At 45.4% G+C, this 17,210-nt stretch overlaps 1 protein-coding gene across 14 annotated transcripts in view; it reads left to right on the forward strand.

The window, feature by feature from the left end:
- Window positions 1-17,210, forward strand: part of LOC139227881 (zona pellucida sperm-binding protein 3 receptor-like) — a 265,290-nt gene that overhangs the window by 192,788 nt on the left and 55,292 nt on the right. For all 14 annotated transcript variants that reach the window (XM_070858981.1, XM_070858986.1, XM_070858982.1 and 11 more), the window contains 2 exons: window positions 6,184-6,366; window positions 13,914-14,096. In XM_070858981.1, the coding sequence (XP_070715082.1) occupies window positions 6,184-6,366; window positions 13,914-14,096 (366 nt within the window). The remainder of the gene's footprint in view (window positions 1-6,183; window positions 6,367-13,913; window positions 14,097-17,210) is intronic.

A 17,210-nucleotide genomic window follows, 5' to 3' on the forward strand; every position in this document is an offset into this window, starting at 1 on the left:
TCTTGTATTCAATGCCTCGGCCAATAAAGGCATGCATTCCGTATGCCTTCTTAACCATGTTATCCACCTGGCCTGCTACTTTCAGGGATCTGTGGACAAGCACTCCAGGGTCCCTTTGTTCTTCTACACTATTAAGTGGCCTACCACTTAATTAGCCCTCCCAAAGTGCATCACCTCACACACTTCTCTGAATTAAATTCCATTTGCCATTGCTCTGCCCACCTGACCAGTAGATTGATATCCTCCTGCAGCCCATGACTTTCTTCTTCATTATCAACCACACAGCCAATTTTAGTCTCGTCTGTAAACTTCTTAATCGTGCTCCCTATATTCAAATCTAAATCGGTGATACATACCACAAAAAGCAAGGGACCCAGCACTGAGCCCTGCGGAATCCCACTGGGAACATCCTTCCAGTCACAAAAACATCCATCAGCCATTACCCTTTGCTTCCTACCTCCAAGCCAATTTTGGATCCAACTTGCCACTTTGCCCTGGATCCCATGTGCTTTAATCTTATTGACCAGTCTACCATGTGGGACCTTATCAAAAGCTTTGCTAAAGTTCATATATACTACATCGTACGCACTACCCTCATCGACCCTCTTGGTTACCTCCTCAAAAAGTTCACACAGGTTAGTCAAACACGATCTTCCTTTAACAAATCCGTGCTGCCTGTCCCTAATTAATCCTTGCCTTTCCAAATGTAGATTTATCCTGTCTTTCAGGATTTTTTCCAATAATTTCCCCACCACTGAGGTTAGGTTGACAGGCCTGTAATTACTCGGCTTATCCCTTTCTCCTTTCTGAAACAAGGGTACTACATTAGCAGTCCTACAATCCTCCGGCACCATGCCCATATCCAAAGAGGACTGGAAAATGATGGTCAAGGCCTCTGCTATTTACTCTCTTACTTCGCTCAACAGCCTGGGAGCTGCATTTCATCCAGACCTGGGGACTTATCTACTTTCAAAGCTGCTAAAGCCCTTAATACTTCTCCTCTCACTATATTTATTTCATCCATAATATCACACTCTTCCTCAATAGCAGTATCTGCATTGCCCCGTTCCTTTGTGAAAACACATGCAAAGTATTCGTTAAGAACCTTATCAACATTATTTGCCTCCACACAAAGATTACCCTCATGGTCTCTAATAGGCCCTACCCTTTCTTTAGTTACCCTTTTACTCTTCTTATATTTATAGAACATCTTAAGGTTTTCCTTAATTTTACTAGCCAAGAATTTCTCATGCTCTCTCTTAGCATTCCTAATATCCTTTTTAATTTTGCCTCTTAACTTTCTATATCACGCTAAAGATTCTATCATATTTAGCCGTTGGTATATGACATAAGCTTCCCTTTTTTTCTTTATCCTCCCCTGTAAGTCCCAACCTTTTTCTTTAAGGGCACATGTTTGGCCATCGCCTTCCGGATCACCTCCTTGAATGCCTTCCACTGTTCCGACACTGATTTACCCACAGGTAGCTGTTTCCAGTCCACTATGGTCAAATCACTCCTTAACTTAGCAAAATTAGCTTTTCCCCAATTTGGGACTTTTGTTCCAGGCCTATCCTTATCCTTATCCATAACCAACTTGAATCTGACTGAATTATGGTCACTAGCACCCAAGTGCTCTCCCACTAATACCCCTTCAACCTGTCCAGCTACATTCCCCAAAACTAAATCCAAGACCGCCCCCTCTCATGTTGGGCTAACTACATACTGATTAAAACATTTTTTTGAATGCATTTCAAGAATTCCGCATCCTCTATACCCTTCACACTATATTTGTCCCAATCAATATTTGGATAGTTAAAATCCCCTACTATTACTATCCCAAGGTTTTTGGACTTCACAACAATTTGCCTACATATTTGCTCCTGTATCTCCCTCCCACTGTTTGGGGGTCTATAATACATGCCCAGCAGTGTGATCACCCCTTTTTTATTTTTCAATTCGACCCATATGGCCTCATTTGATGATCTCTCTAACATATCATCCCTCCTCACTGCTGTAATTGTTTCTTTAATCAGTACCGCGACAACGCTCCCCTCCTTTTTATGCCCCTCTCTATCTTGCCATAAATCCTATAACCAAGAATAGTGATCTGCCAAACCTGCCCCTCTTTCAGTCATGTTTCTGTAATGGCTATAATGTCATACTCCCAAGTGTCTACCTGTGCTCTTAGCTCATCCGCCTTATTCGCTATACTCCTTGCATTAAAATATATAACATTTAGCACAGGAAGATCTACTTGCTTACTACTTACTAAGCCTTGTTTTCTCTAACAGATTCACTTTCTAGATTCTTGCTTTCCAATTTCTGCTTTACTTCCTTTCCTCTTGAATTTCTTCTCAGCTTCCTATCCCCCTGCCAAGCTAGTTTAAACTCTCCCCAACTGCACTAGCAAAACTCCCCGTGAGGATATTGGTCCCGGCGCTGTGGAGGTGCAACCCGTCTGGTTTGTACAGGTCCCATCTCCCCCAGAAGTGGTCCCAATGCCTCAAGAATTTAAAGCCTCCCTCCTGGACCAATTTTCCAGCCACGTGTTCATTCTATCCTTCTATTCTTGTACTTATTAGCACGTGGCACCGGTAGTAACCCGGAGATTACTACCTTTGAGGTCCTACACTTTAATTTTTTTCCTAGCTCCCTGAATTCTGCCTGTAGGACCTCATCTCCCTTTTTACCTAGGCCGTTGGTCCCGATATGGACCACGACCCTCAGCGCACCCCTACTCCCCCGAGAATGCCCTGTGTCCGCTCTGTGACGTCCTTGACCCTGGCACCAGGGAGGCACAAAACCATTCGGGAGTCACGTCCAGGGCCGCAGAAACGCCTGTCTGTTCCCATAACTATAGAATCCCCTATCACTAGAGCTCCTTCATTCTTCGTCCCTCCTCCCTGTGCAGCTGAGCCACCCGTGGTGCCTTGGAATTGGTTCTGGCGGCACTCCCCAGAGGCACCATCATCCGTACCGATACTCAAAAGTGAATATGGGTTTGAAAGCGAGATGAGCTCACGGGGGGGGACTCCTGCACTACCTGCCTAGCATTCTTACTACGTCTGGTGGTCACTCACTTCCCCTCTACCTACACGCCTTTAAGCTGCGGGGTGATCACCTCCTGAAACGTGCTATCCACGTAGCTCTCAGCCTCGCGGATGCACCATATTGACTCCACCCGCTGCTCCAGCTCCGAAATGCGGAGCTCGAGTAGTTGAAGCTGGAGACACCTCCTGCACACATGGTTGTCGAGGCTGCATGAAGCGTACAAGACTTCCCACATGCCGCAGGATGTGCACTCCACAGGACTGAGTTGCCCTGCCATCCCTCTAGTTAGACTTATCTAGTTTAAAATGTAATTAAAAAGAAATAGAGAAAAGAGAGGTACTTGCCAACACGCCTCGCCGACCTCTGCGGCCCCCCGGACACGCCGGCCTCCACCGGAACTCGGCCTTCGCCGGAACTCTGAGATTGCCTTTCTCTTTAAGGGAGGGAAGGAACCTCCGAACGTGGCAGCGCTGCACACCTACCACCCGCCTGCATCCTTTAGCGCTCCAGGAAGGAAGTGGAGTGCTAAATCACGCGCTTGATTTAGCGCTCCACTTCCTTCCTGGAGCACTAACACCGAATTTACAGAAAGCTGAAAAACATTAGTGCCTGCCGCTAATTTTTCCAGCTTTCAAAAGTTAATGCCCCAAATTGGGCGCTGGCAAATTTCTCCCGCTGGGAGTTACAAGTCCTAGAAATTCGCAGATTTACTGCACGCCATTAAGGCCACTTTCGGGACATAAAATGGCGGCTGCCTCACTTCCACTTACCTGCAACATGAAACTCGGTGGCCGCCATTTTGGTAAGCACCATAGCGCTGCCGTTGACAGTGCTCGCCCATGAAATTTAAACCAGCAGAGCGGGACGTCAGTCAACATGCCATGCAACCTTGACGCCGCGTCTGCAAACTTCGACCTTTTTGCTGAGTTTACTGCCAGGTTCTAAGCACACTCAGAAAAATGTGCATGAAGCAGCCGTACAGAGGCGCTGTCTGTGCTCCTTAAAGCGACACACATATCTTTCAGGTAAGTTTGGATTTACGCTTCTGGATTGCTTTTTTTTCTATTTTATTGAAGTAGTGGCTTGGTGCAATACATGTTAAAAGTTTTAAATTGTGCAGGGAATGCTTGTGGATGCTTGCAAGGCTTTGGATGGTCAACAAGGCTAAAATAAAAGCCACCGCAAAGCTAACTTTCTAATCCAGCTTAATACATTTATCCATCCAATATGACAGCAAGCAACCAACTAATCACCCTTGTGCATTCCATTAGTGACTGTCTTGTATGCGCCTCTGCCTAACCTAGTGATGTCACACAGTGCTACCCCCAGTGGCTGCAGCATGGTTGGTGCAAGGCTGCTGACTTTCAGCGGGGGACACTGCAGTTGGCCTTGCAGTGCGTTCTCGAGGGCTGGTGGCTGGAAGTGTCAGATCATGTGATCCTCCTCCTGCTCCCCGTCCTCCTTCCTCTCTCCTCCTCTCCTCCTTCCACACTCCTTCCTTGTCCCTCTTTCCTCCTCCTTTCTTCAAATGATGGTAGCATGAGGGAAGGGCAGGAAAGCAAGATGTGCTGTCTTACACCATGCGCACCTTGTAAATCAGAAGCTATTGTGGAATGGCCGACCATGGCCAAGGACTCAGCCATTCCCCTGCCAAGAATGGCGAGCGTCAACTCCTCCAATATGGTGAGGCAAAGCTAGGAATGGTAGGTGTTTGGGACAAATTGTTGGTAGGTGCTTGAGTTGGGAGGGCGGTGGGGGGGTGGGTACAGTCATGCATTGAGCAGTGTGCGAGGCTAGATGTACAGTTGGTAGGAAACGGCTTTTGAAGATGAATTCACTGACCCTGACCTTCGGTCATGAAGTTTCTTTGGGCACAGGAGACCAGTTGTGGAGGTGACACTGCTGGCAGTAATGGCTCTGGTGATCTGGTCCCACTGGATGGCCTCCTGGCCTCTGTGGGTAGAGGACCTCTCTTGCAGTGTTCCTCTCCTGCAGAAAGCTGGAGTGCTGCATGCAAATCCCTGGATGCCCCTTCCCTGGCTTGTTGAACCATTTGTGGTAGTGCTGAAGCACTTTTACCATTTAGTTAGGTGCTGAAGTCAATTCTGCCTTAACAGCTGAAGACTGTAATTTGGGAATTATTTTCATTGTTTTTTTTTACAGAAGGCAGTTGAGTTCTGAGGGCTAAAAGCTGACTATTTTTAAATGATTTTTGTTTTTTCATTTTGGAAGGCAGTGCCCCTTTAAGGGACCAACACTGCTTTCTGAAATTTCAGCATTGCTTTAAGACAATGCAGTTCTTGTTTCAGGGACACGAAATTGGGCCTCCTGTTGAGAGTAGTGTCGGAAAACCAGATTTGCTTGTAGGTTTAGCGCTGCACTAATTTAAATTAGCAGGCAACACCAAAATAATTGCTTACTCAATGATTTTGAGTCAACAGCAGCCCACGGTGGCACTGGTAGGTTTCCGGCCTACTGCAGTTTCTAGGCCCCAGAGTTCTCTACTCTCGTTATTATCCTTGGTATAATAGGTGTCCCATTGGGTGTCCCATAGCACATGTGCTACTTGTAGAAGGACCAGGAAGAACTTTTGGATGACAAAATTAATGCAAAAGAAAATTCAGCCCTAATTTTTAAGGAAAGGCAAATTAGGGATCTGCGGAAGGTCTCGCACACTGAAAAGTTTGAAAGTCGCTCCTCTAAGCAAACAGTGTTTAGTGTATCCTACAATCAATCAGCCCGTCCCATCAGTATTTACATATGGTTCATAATTCTTTATTCATTATACTTTCTATAGAATCGTGGAAAATCGTCGAATTAGCAACCAATTGTGATTTTTGCTGATGATTATTATCTGTATTCTGCTGGTTGATGATTTCAATACCTCAACCATTTTTATGGAATATGTCCAGGTCGCTGTGGAAAATACATTCTGATAGAATGAGGAGAGCAAGATGTTTGAAGTTAAAGCCAGGGTGATTTCATTCAATTTGTTGGTAACACATGTTCTTCGAAATGTTTTTACACTGACTGAAAAAAATAAAGTGGAATAATCTTCCATTCTAATGTAACAACATCCTTGCTAAGTACAACCAGTTACCCAGTGAAAACTGACTTATTCCTCTCTTGCAGTTGTTTGTCCTCGACCCGAGAATATTGCCAATGGTAGAATAACGTCACAATGGAAAAATCCTTACAACTATGGAGACTGGATCTATTTCACGTGCAACTCTGGTTTTATACCGGTTGGTGTTCATAGCCGTCGATGTGGAGAAAGTGGCAAATTTGTGCCATCTCCACCAAGCTGTGAAAGAGGTAAGGAACCACGACTTAAACCTAATGACAATGAAAAGATAAAGCTGTAACAATTTTACACCATGGACCTGAACTTCCTGGGGATCCACTCTGTCGGCACAAGTGGGACAGAGCGATCCTCCCATCTCAATCCCAGTGACAGAGGCATCTGTACTGCTGGAGTGGGCTACCTGTGGCTGCAAGGGCACATCTGCAAAGCCCATCCCTAACCCTCAGCTGAATGTCAGTGTGGAGAGGAAGCCTGAAATAAAATTATCCTCTTCACATCTGCTCCCAGTGGAGCAAGTGGGTCTGTTGGGATCCTCCAGGATCAAGCCAGCCTCGAGCAAGCTGCCATGCGACTGAGATAGTTCTGTTAATTCTTGGGGACAGTAAGCTGACGGTGGGGAGGGAAATTGAGTGTTGCACATTTCAGAGGCATTGCACAATGAATTTAATAGTGCGAGCAGAATTTTGGTGGGTGCAGCAGAATTCAGTTTCTATTTCCAGTTCATTCGGAGAGGTAAAAACCACAGAGACATCTTGCGCCTGAAATAGACAATTGGATGTAAATGATGTTTTAGAGTGCGACAGATGGCCTCAGTTTAGCCTCCACGTCTATTTCCTCTCCTAATGCTGGTCGCAGGCCAGGCAATAATTGTGCTAAAAAAACTGGTGTTCTCATTTGCTAGGCTGTATCTGATACCCAAAAATGCTTAAAAAAACAGCCACCAACTTAGGGAGAAGAAATCTGGGAAAATTCCTCTCCGACCCATCCAGGTGATCGAAACTAGTCCACGAGATCACCCTGGCCACATTCAATTCCTTGCAGTACTTGCCATTAATACTGCGTCGGCGAACAAAAGTTCATCCAGTCTAATCCCAATTACCAGCTCTCGGTCCGTAACACTGCAGGTTATGGCACTTTAAGTGCCCATCCAACCATCTCTTAAAAGTGGTGAGGGTTTCTGCACCCACCACTCTTCCAGGCAGCGAGTTCCAGATCCCCACAACCCTCTGCATAAGGAAGCACACCCCTCAAATCCCCTCTAAGCCTTCTACCATCCACCTTAAAACTATGCCCCCTCATAATAGACCCCTCCACCAATAGAAATAGGCTCTTACTATCCACTATGTCCAGGCCCCTCCAATATTTTGTACACCTCAATGAGGTCTCCTCTCAATCTCTTCTCTTCCAATGAGAACAAACCCAGCCCATCCAATCTGTCCTCATAACTAAGATTCTCCATTACAGGCAGCATCCTAGTAAATCTCCTCTGCACCCTCTTTAGTGCAATCACATCCTTCCTATAATACGGTGACCAGAACTGCACGCAGTACTCCAGCTGTGGCATAACCAAAGTATTATACAATTTAAGCATAACCTCCATGCTCTTGTATTCAATGCCTCGGCCAATAAAGGCATGCATTCCGTATGCCTTCTTAACCATGTTATCCACCTGGCCTGCTACTTTCAGGGATCTGTGGACAAGCACTCCAGGGTCCCTTTGTTCTTCTACACTATTAAGTGGCCTACCACTTAATTAGCCCTCCCAAAGTGCATCACCTCACACACTTCTCTGAATTAAATTCCATTTGCCATTGCTCTGCCCACCTGACCAGTAGATTGATATCCTCCTGCAGCCCATGACTTTCTTCTTCATTATCAACCACACAGCCAATTTTAGTCTCGTCTGTAAACTTCTTAATCGTGCTCCCTATATTCAAATCTAAATCGGTGATACATACCACAAAAAGCAAGGGACCCAGCACTGAGCCCTGCGGAATCCCACTGGGAACATCCTTCCAGTCACAAAAACATCCATCAGCCATTACCCTTTGCTTCCTACCTCCAAGCCAATTTTGGATCCAACTTGCCACTTTGCCCTGGATCCCATGTGCTTTAATCTTATTGACCAGTCTACCATGTGGGACCTTATCAAAAGCTTTGCTAAAGTTCATATATACTACATCGTACGCACTACCCTCATCGACCCTCTTGGTTACCTCCTCAAAAAATTCACACAGGTTAGTCAAACACGATCTTCCTTTAACAAATCCGTGCTGCCTGTCCCTAATTAATCCTTGCCTTTCCAAATGTAGATTTATCCTGTCTTTCAGGATTTTTTCCAATAATTTCCCCACCACTGAGGTTAGGTTGACAGGCCTGTAATTACTCGGCTTATCCCTTTCTCCTTTCTGAAACAAGGGTACTACATTAGCAGTCCTGCAATCCTCCGGCACCATGCCCATATCCAAAGAGGACTGGAAAATGATGGTCAAGGCCTCTGCTATTTACTCTCTTACTTCGCTCAACAGCCTGGGAGCTGCATTTCATCCAGACCTGGGGACTTATCTACTTTCAAAGCTGCTAAAGCCCTTAATACTTCTCCTCTCACTATATTTATTTCATCCAGAATATCACACTCTTCCTCAATAGCAGTATCTGCATTGCCCCGTTCCTTTGTGAAAACACATGCAAAGTATTCGTTAAGAACCTTATCAACATTATTTGCCTCCACACAAAGATTACCCTCATGGTCTCTAATAGGCCCTACCCTTTCTTTAGTTACCCTTTTACTCTTATATTTATAGAACATCTTAAGGTTTTCCTTAATTTTACTAGCCAAGAATTTCTCATGCTCTCTCTTAGCATTCCTAATATCCTTTTTAATTTTGCCTCTTAACTTTCTATATCACGCTAAAGATTCTATCGTATTTAGCCGTTGGTATATGACATAAGCTTCCCTTTTTTTCTTTATCCTCCCCTGTAAGTCCCAACCTTTTTCTTTAAGGGCACATGTTTGGCCATCGCCTTCCGGATCACCTCCTTGAATGCCTTCCACTGTTCCGACACTGATTTACCCACAGGTAGCTGTTTCCAGTCCACTATGGTCAAATCACTCCTTAACTTAGCAAAATTAGCTTTTCCCCAATTTGGGACTTTTGTTCCAGGCCTATCCTTATCCTTATCCATAACCAACTTGAATCTGACTGAATTATGGTCACTAGCACCCAAGTGCTCTCCCACTAATACCCCTTCAACCTGTCCAGCTACATTCCCCAAAACTAAATCCAAGACCGCCCCCTCTCATGTTGGGCTAACTACATACTGATTAAAACATTTTTTTGAATGCATTTCAAGAATTCCGCATCCTCTATACCCTTCACACTATATTTGTCCCAATCAATATATGGATAGTTAAAATCCCCTACTATTACTATCCCAAGGTTTTTGGACTTCACAACAATTTGCCTACATATTTGCTCCTGTATCTCCCTCCCACTGTTTGGGGGTCTATAATACATGCCCAGCAGTGTGATCACCCCTTTTTTATTTTTCAATTCGACCCATATGGCCTCATTTGATGATCTCTCTAACATATCATCCCTCCTCACTGCTGTAATTGTTTCTTTAATCAGTACCGCGACAACGCCCCCCTCCTTTTTATGCCCCTCTCTATCTTGCCATAAATCCTATAACCAAGAATAGTGATCTGCCAAACCTGCCCCTCTTTCAGTCATGTTTCTGTAATGGCTATAATGTCATACTCCCAAGTGTCTACCTGTGCTCTTAGCTCATCCGCCTTATTCGCTATACTCCTTGCATTAAAATATATAACATTTAGCACAGGAAGATCTACTTGCTTACTACTTACTAAGCCTTGTTTTCTCTAACAGATTCACTTTCTAGATTCTTGCTTTCCAATTTCTGCTTTACTTCCTTTCCTCTTGAATTTCTTCTCAGCTTCCTATTCCTCCTGCCAAGCTAGTTTAAACTCTCCCCAACTGCACTAGCAAAACTCCCCGTGAGGATATTGGTCCCGGCGCTGTGGAGGTGCAACCCGTCTGGTTTGTACAGGTCCCATCTCCCCCAGAAGTGGTCCCAATGCCTCAAGAATTTAAAGCCTCCCTCCTGGACCAATTTTCCAGCCACGTGTTCATTCTATCCTTCTATTCTTGTACTTATTAGCACGTGGCACCGGTAGTAACCCGGAGATTACTACCTTTGAGGTCCTACCCTTTAATTTTTTTCCTAGCTCCCTGAATTCTGCCTGTAGGACCTCATCTCACTTTTTACCTAGGCCATTGGTCCCGATATGGACCACGACCCTCAGCGCACCCCTACTCCCCCGAGAATGCCCTGTGTCCGCTCTGTGACGTCCTTGACCCTGGCACCAGGGAGGCACAAAACCATTCGGGAGTCACGTCCAGGGCCGCAGAAACGCCTATCTGTTCCCATAACTATAGAATCCCCTATCACTAGAGCTCCTTCATTCTTCGTCCCTCCTCCCTGTGCAGCTGAGCCACCCGTGGTGCCTTGGAATTGGTTCTGGCGGCACTCCCCAGAGGCACCATCATCCGTACCGATACTCAAAAGTGAATATGGGTTTGAAAGCGAGATGAGCTCACGGGAGGGACTCCTGCACTACCTGCCTAGCATTCTTACTACGTCTGGTGGTCACTCACTTCCCCTCTACCTACACGCCTTTAAGCTGCGGGGTGATCACCTCCTGAAACGTGCTATCCACGTAGCTCTCAGCCTCGCGGATGCACCATATTGACTCCACGCGCTGCTCCAGCTCCGAAATGCGGAGCTCGAGTAGTTGAAGCTGGAGACACCTCCTGCACACATGGTTGTCGAGGCTGCATGAAGCGTCCAAGACTTCCCACATGCCGCAGGATGTGCACGCCACAGGACTGAGTTGCCCTGCCATCCCTCTAGTTAGACTTATCTAGTTTAAAATGTAATTAAAAAGAAATAGAGAAAAGAGAGGTACTTGCCAACACGTCTCGCCGACCTCTGCGGCCCCCCAGACACGCCGGCCTCCACCGGAACTCGGCCTTCGCCGGAACTCTGAGATTGCCTTTCTCTTTAAGGGAGGGAAGGAACCTCCGAACGTGGCAGCGCTGCACACCTACCACCCGCCTGCGTCCTTTAGCGCTCCAGGAAGGAAGTGGAGTGCTAAATCACGCGCTTGATTTAGCGCTCCACTTCCTTCCTGGAGCACTAACACCGAATTTGCAGAAAGCTGAAAAACATTAGTGCCTGCCGCTAATTTTTCCAGCTTTCAAAAGTTAACGCCCCAAATTGGGCGCTGGCAAATTTCTCCCGCTGGGAGTTACAAGTCCTAGCAATTCGCAGATTTACTGCACGCCATTAAGGCCACTTTCGGGACATAAAATGGCGGCTGCCTCACTTCCACTTACCTGCAACATGAAACTCGGTGGCCGCCATTTTGGTAAGCACCATAGCGCTGCCGTTGACAGTGCTCGCCCATGAAATTTAAACCAGCAGAGCGGGACGTCAGTCAACATGCCATGCAGCCTTGACGCCGCGTCTGCAAACTTCGACCTTTTTGCTGAGTTTACTGCCAGGTTCTAAGCACACTCAGAAAAGTGTGCATGAAGCAGCCGTACAGAGGCGCTGTCTGTGCTCCTTAAAGCGACACACATATCTTTCAGGTAAGTTTGGATTTACGCTTCTGGATTGCTTTTTTTTCTATTTTATTGAAGTAGTGGCTTGGTGCAATACATGTTAAAAGTTTTAAATTGTGCAGGGAATGCTTGTGGATGCTTGCAAGGCTTTGGATGGTCAACAAGGCTAAAATAAAAGCCACCGCAAAGCTAACTTTCTAATCCAGCTTAATACATTTATCCATCCAATATGACAGCAAGCAACCAACTAATCACCCTTGTGCATTCCATTAGTGACTGTTTTGTGTGCGCCTCTGCCTAACCTAGTGATGTCACACAGTGCTACCCCCAGTGGCTGCAGCATGGTTGGTGGATGGCTGCTGACTTTCAGCGGGGGACACTGCAGTTGGCCTTGCAGTGCGTTCTCGAGGGCTGGTGGCTGGAAGTGTCAGATCATGTGATCCTCCTCCTGCTCCCCGTCCTCCTTCCTCTCTCCTCCTCTCCTCCTTCCACACTCCTTCCTTGTCCCTCTTTCCTCCTCCTTTCTTCAAATGATGGTAGCATGAGGGAAGGGCAGGAAAGCAAGATGTGCTGTCTTACACCATGCGCACCTTGTAAATCAGAAGCTATTGTGGAATGGCCGACCATGGCCAAGGACTCAGCCATTCCCCTGCCAAGAATGGCGAGCGTCAACTCCTCCAATATGGTGAGGCAAAGCTAGGAATGGTAGGTGTTTGGGACAAATTGTTGGTAGGTGCTTAAGTTGGGAGGGCGGTGGGGGGCAGTCATGCATTGAGCAGTGTGCGAGGCTAGATGTACAGTTGGTAGGAAACGGCTTTTGAAGATGAATTCACTGACCCTGACCTTCGGTCATGAAGTTTCTTTGGGCACAGGAGACCAGTTGTGGAGGTGACACTGCTGGCAGTAATGGCTCTGGTGATCTGGTCCCACTGGATGGCCTCCTGGCCTCTGTGGGTAGAGGACCTCTCTTGCAGTGTTCCTCTCCTGCAGAAAGCTGGAGTGCTGCATGCAAATCCCTGGATGCCCCTTCCCTGGCTTGTTGAACCATTTGTGGTAGTGCTGAAGCACTTTTACCATTTAGTTAGGTGCTGAAGTCAATTCTGCCTTAACAGCTGAAGACTGTAATTTGGGAATTATTTTCATTGTTTTTTTTTTAACAGAAGGAAGTTGAGTTCTGAGGGCTAAAAGCTGACTATTTTTAAATGATTTTTGTTTTTTCATTTTGGAAGGCAGTGCCCCTTTAAGGGACCAACACTGCTTTCTGAAATTTCAGCATTGCTTTAAGACAATGCAGTTCTTGTTTCAGGGACACGAAATTGGGCCTCCTGTTGAGAGTAGTGTCGGAAAACCAGATTTGCTTGTAGGTTTAGCGCTGCACTAATTTAAATTAGCAGGCAACACCAAAATAATTGCTCACTCAATGATTTTGAGTCAACAGCAGCCCACGGTGGCACTGGTAGGTTTCCGGCCTACTGCAGTTTCTAGGCCCCAGAGTTCTCTACTCTCGTTATTATCCTTGGTATAATAGGTGTCCCATTGGGTGTCCCATAACACATGTGCTACTTGTAGAAGGACCAGGAAGAACTTTTGGATGACAAAATTAATGCAAAAAAAAATTCAGCCCTAATTTTTAAGGAAAGGCAAATTAGGGATCTGCGGAAGGTCTCGCACACTGAAAAGTTTGAAAGTCGCTCCTCTAAGCAAACAGTGTTTAGTGTATCCTACAATCAATCAGCCCGTCCCATCAGTATTTACATATGGTTCATAATTCTTTATTCATTATACTTTCTATAGAATCGTGGAAAATCGTCGAATTAGCAACCAATTGTGATTTTTGCTGATGATTATTATCTGTATTCTGCTGGTTGATGATTTCAATACCTCAACCATTTTTATGGAATATGTCCAGGTCGCTGTGGAAAATACATTCTGATAGAATGAGGAGAGCAAGATGTTTGAAGTTAAAGCCAGGGTGATTTCATTCAATTTGTTGGTAACACATGTTCTTCGAAATGTTTTTACACTGACTGAAAAAAATAAAGTGGAATAATCTTCCATTCTAATGTAACAACATCCTTGCTAAGTACAACCAGTTACCCAGTGAAAACTGACTTATTCCTCTCTTGCAGTTGTTTGTCCTCGACCCGAGAATATTGCCAATGGTAGAATAACGTCACAATGGAAAAATCCTTACAACTATGGAGACTTGATCTATTTCACGTGCAACTCTGGTTTTGTACCGGTTGGTGTTCATAGCCGTCGATGTGGAGAAGGTGGCAAATTTGTGCCGTCTCCACCAAGCTGTGAAAGAGGTAAGGAACCACTACTTAAACCTAATGACAATGAAAAGATAAAGCTGTAACAATTTTACACCATGGACCTGAACTTCCTGGGGATCCACTCTGTCGGCACAAGTGGGACAGAGCGATCCTCCCATCTCAATCCCAGTGACAGAGGCATCTGTTCTGCTGGAGTGGGCTACCTGTGGCTGCAAGGGCACATCTGCAAAGCCCGTCCCTAACCCTCAGCTGAATGTCAGTGTGGAGAGGAAGCCTGAAATAAAATTATCCTCTTCACATCTGCTCCCAGTGGAGCAAGTGGGTCTGTTGGGATCCTCCAGGATCAAGCCAGCCTCGAGCAAGCTGCCATGCGACTGAGATAGTTCTGTTAATTCTTGGGGACAGTAAGCTGACGGTGGGGAGGGAAATTGAGTGTTGCACATTTCAGAGGCATTGCACAATGAATTTAATAGTGCGAGCAGAATTTTGGTGGGTGCAGCAGAATTCAGTTTCTATTTCCAGTTCATTCGGAGAGGTAAAAACCACAGAGACATCTTGCGCCTGAAATAGACAATTGGATGTAAATGATGTTTTAGAGTGAAAGAGATGGCCTCAGTTTAGCCTCCACGTCTATTTCCTCTCCTAATGCTGGTCGCAGGCCAGGCAATAATTGTGCTAAAAAAACTGGTGTTCTCATTTGCTAGGCTGTATCTGATACCCAAAAATGCTTAAAAAAACAGCCACCAACTTAGGGAGAAGAAATCTGGGAAAATTCCTCTCCGACCCATCCAGGTGATCGAAACTAGTCCACGAGATCACCCTGGCCACATTCAATTCCTTGCAGTACTTGCCATTAATACTGCGTCGGCGAACAAAAGTTCATCCAGTCTAATCCCAATTACCAGCTCTCGGTCCGTAACACTGCAGGTTATGGCACTTTAAGTGCCCATCCAACCATCTCTTAAAAGTGGTGAGGGTTTCTGCACCCACCACTCTTCCAGGCAGCGAGTTCCAGATCCCCACAACCCTCTGCATAAGGAAGCACACCCCTCAAATCCCCTCTAAGCCTTCTACCATCCACCTTAAAACTATGCCCCCTCATAATAGACCCCTCCACCAATAGAAATAGGCTCTTACTATCCACTATGTCCAGGCCCCTCCAATATTTTGTACACCTCAATGAGGTCTCCTCTCAATCTCTTCTCTTCCAATGAGAACAAACCCAGCCCATCCAATCTGTCCTCATAACTAAGATTCTCCATTACAGGCAGCATCCTAGTAAATCTCCTCTGCACCCTCTTTAGTGCAATCACATCCTTCCTATAATACGGTGACCAGAACTGCACGCAGTACTCCAGCTGTGGCATAACCAAAGTATTATACAATTTAAGCATAACCTCCATGCTCTTGTATTCAATGCCTCGGCCAATAAAGGCATGCATTCCGTATGCCTTCTTAACCATGTTATCCACCTGGCCTGCTACTTTCAGGGATCTGTGGACAAGCACTCCAGGGTCCCTTTGTTCTTCTACACTATTAAGTGGCCTACCACTTAATTAGCCCTCCCAAAGTGCATCACCTCACACACTTCTCTGAATTAAATTCCATTTGCCATTGCTCTGCCCACCTGACCAGTAGATTGATATCCTCCTGCAGCCCATGACTTTCTTCTTCATTATCAACCACACAGCCAATTTTAGTCTCGTCTGTAAACTTCTTAATCGTGCTCCCTATATTCAAATCTAAATCGGTGATACATACCACAAAAAGCAAGGGACCCAGCACTGAGCCCTGCGGAATCCCACTGGGAACATCCTTCCAGTCACAAAAACATCCATCAGCCATTACCCTTTGCTTCCTACCTCCAAGCCAATTTTGGATCCAACTTGCCACTTTGCCCTGGATCCCATGTGCTTTAATCTTATTGACCAGTCTACCATGTGGGACCTTATCAAAAGCTTTGCTAAAGTTCATATATACTACATCGTACGCACTACCCTCATCGACCCTCTTGGTTACCTCCTCAAAAAATTCACACAGGTTAGTCAAACACGATCTTCCTTTAACAAATCCGTGCTGCCTGTCCCTAATTAATCCTTGCCTTTCCAAATGTAGATTTATCCTGTCTTTCAGGATTTTTTCCAATAATTTCCCCACCACTGAGGTTAGGTTGACAGGCCTGTAATTACTCGGCTTATCCCTTTCTCCTTTCTGAAACAAGGGTACTACATTAGCAGTCCTGCAATCCTCCGGCACCATGCCCATATCCAAAGAGGACTGGAAAATGATGGTCAAGGCCTCTGCTATTTACTCTCTTACTTCGCTCAACAGCCTGGGAGCTGCATTTCATCCAGACCTGGGGACTTATCTACTTTCAAAGCTGCTAAAGCCCTTAATACTTCTCCTCTCACTATATTTATTTCATCCAGAATATCACACTCTTCCTCAATAGCAGTATCTGCATTGCCCCGTTCCTTTGTGAAAACACATGCAAAGTATTCGTTAAGAACCTTATCAACATTATTTGCCTCCACACAAAGATTACCCTCATGGTCTCTAATAGGCCCTACCCTTTCTTTAGTTACCCTTTTACTCTTCTTATATTTATAGAACATCTTAAGGTTTTCCTTAATTTTACTAGCCAAGAATTTCTCATGCTCTCTCTTAGCATTCCTAATATCCTTTTTAATTTTGCCTCTTAACTTTCTATATCACGCTAAAGATTCTATCGTATTTAGCCGTTGGTATATGACATAAGCTTCCCTTTTTTTCTTTATCCTCCCCTGTAAGTCCCAACCTTTTTCTTTAAGGGCACATGTTTGGCCATCGCCTTCCGGATCACCTCCTTGAATGCCTTCCACTGTTCCGACACTGATTTACCCACAGGTAGCTGTTTCCAGTCCACTATGGTCAAATCACTCCTTAACTTAGCAAAATTAGCTTTTCCCCAATTTGGGACTTTTGTTCCAGGCCTATCCTTATCCTTATCCATAACCAACTTGAATCTGACTGAATTATGGTCACTAGCACCCAAGTGCTCTCCCACTAATACCCCTTCAACCTGTCCAGCTACATTCCCCAAAACTAAATCCAAGACCGCCCCCTCTCATGTTGGGCTAACTACATACTGATTAAAACATTTTTTTG

This window comes from Pristiophorus japonicus, chromosome 17, assembly GCF_044704955.1.
Source record: "Pristiophorus japonicus isolate sPriJap1 chromosome 17, sPriJap1.hap1, whole genome shotgun sequence".
Lineage (NCBI taxonomy): Eukaryota > Metazoa > Chordata > Chondrichthyes > Pristiophoridae > Pristiophorus > Pristiophorus japonicus.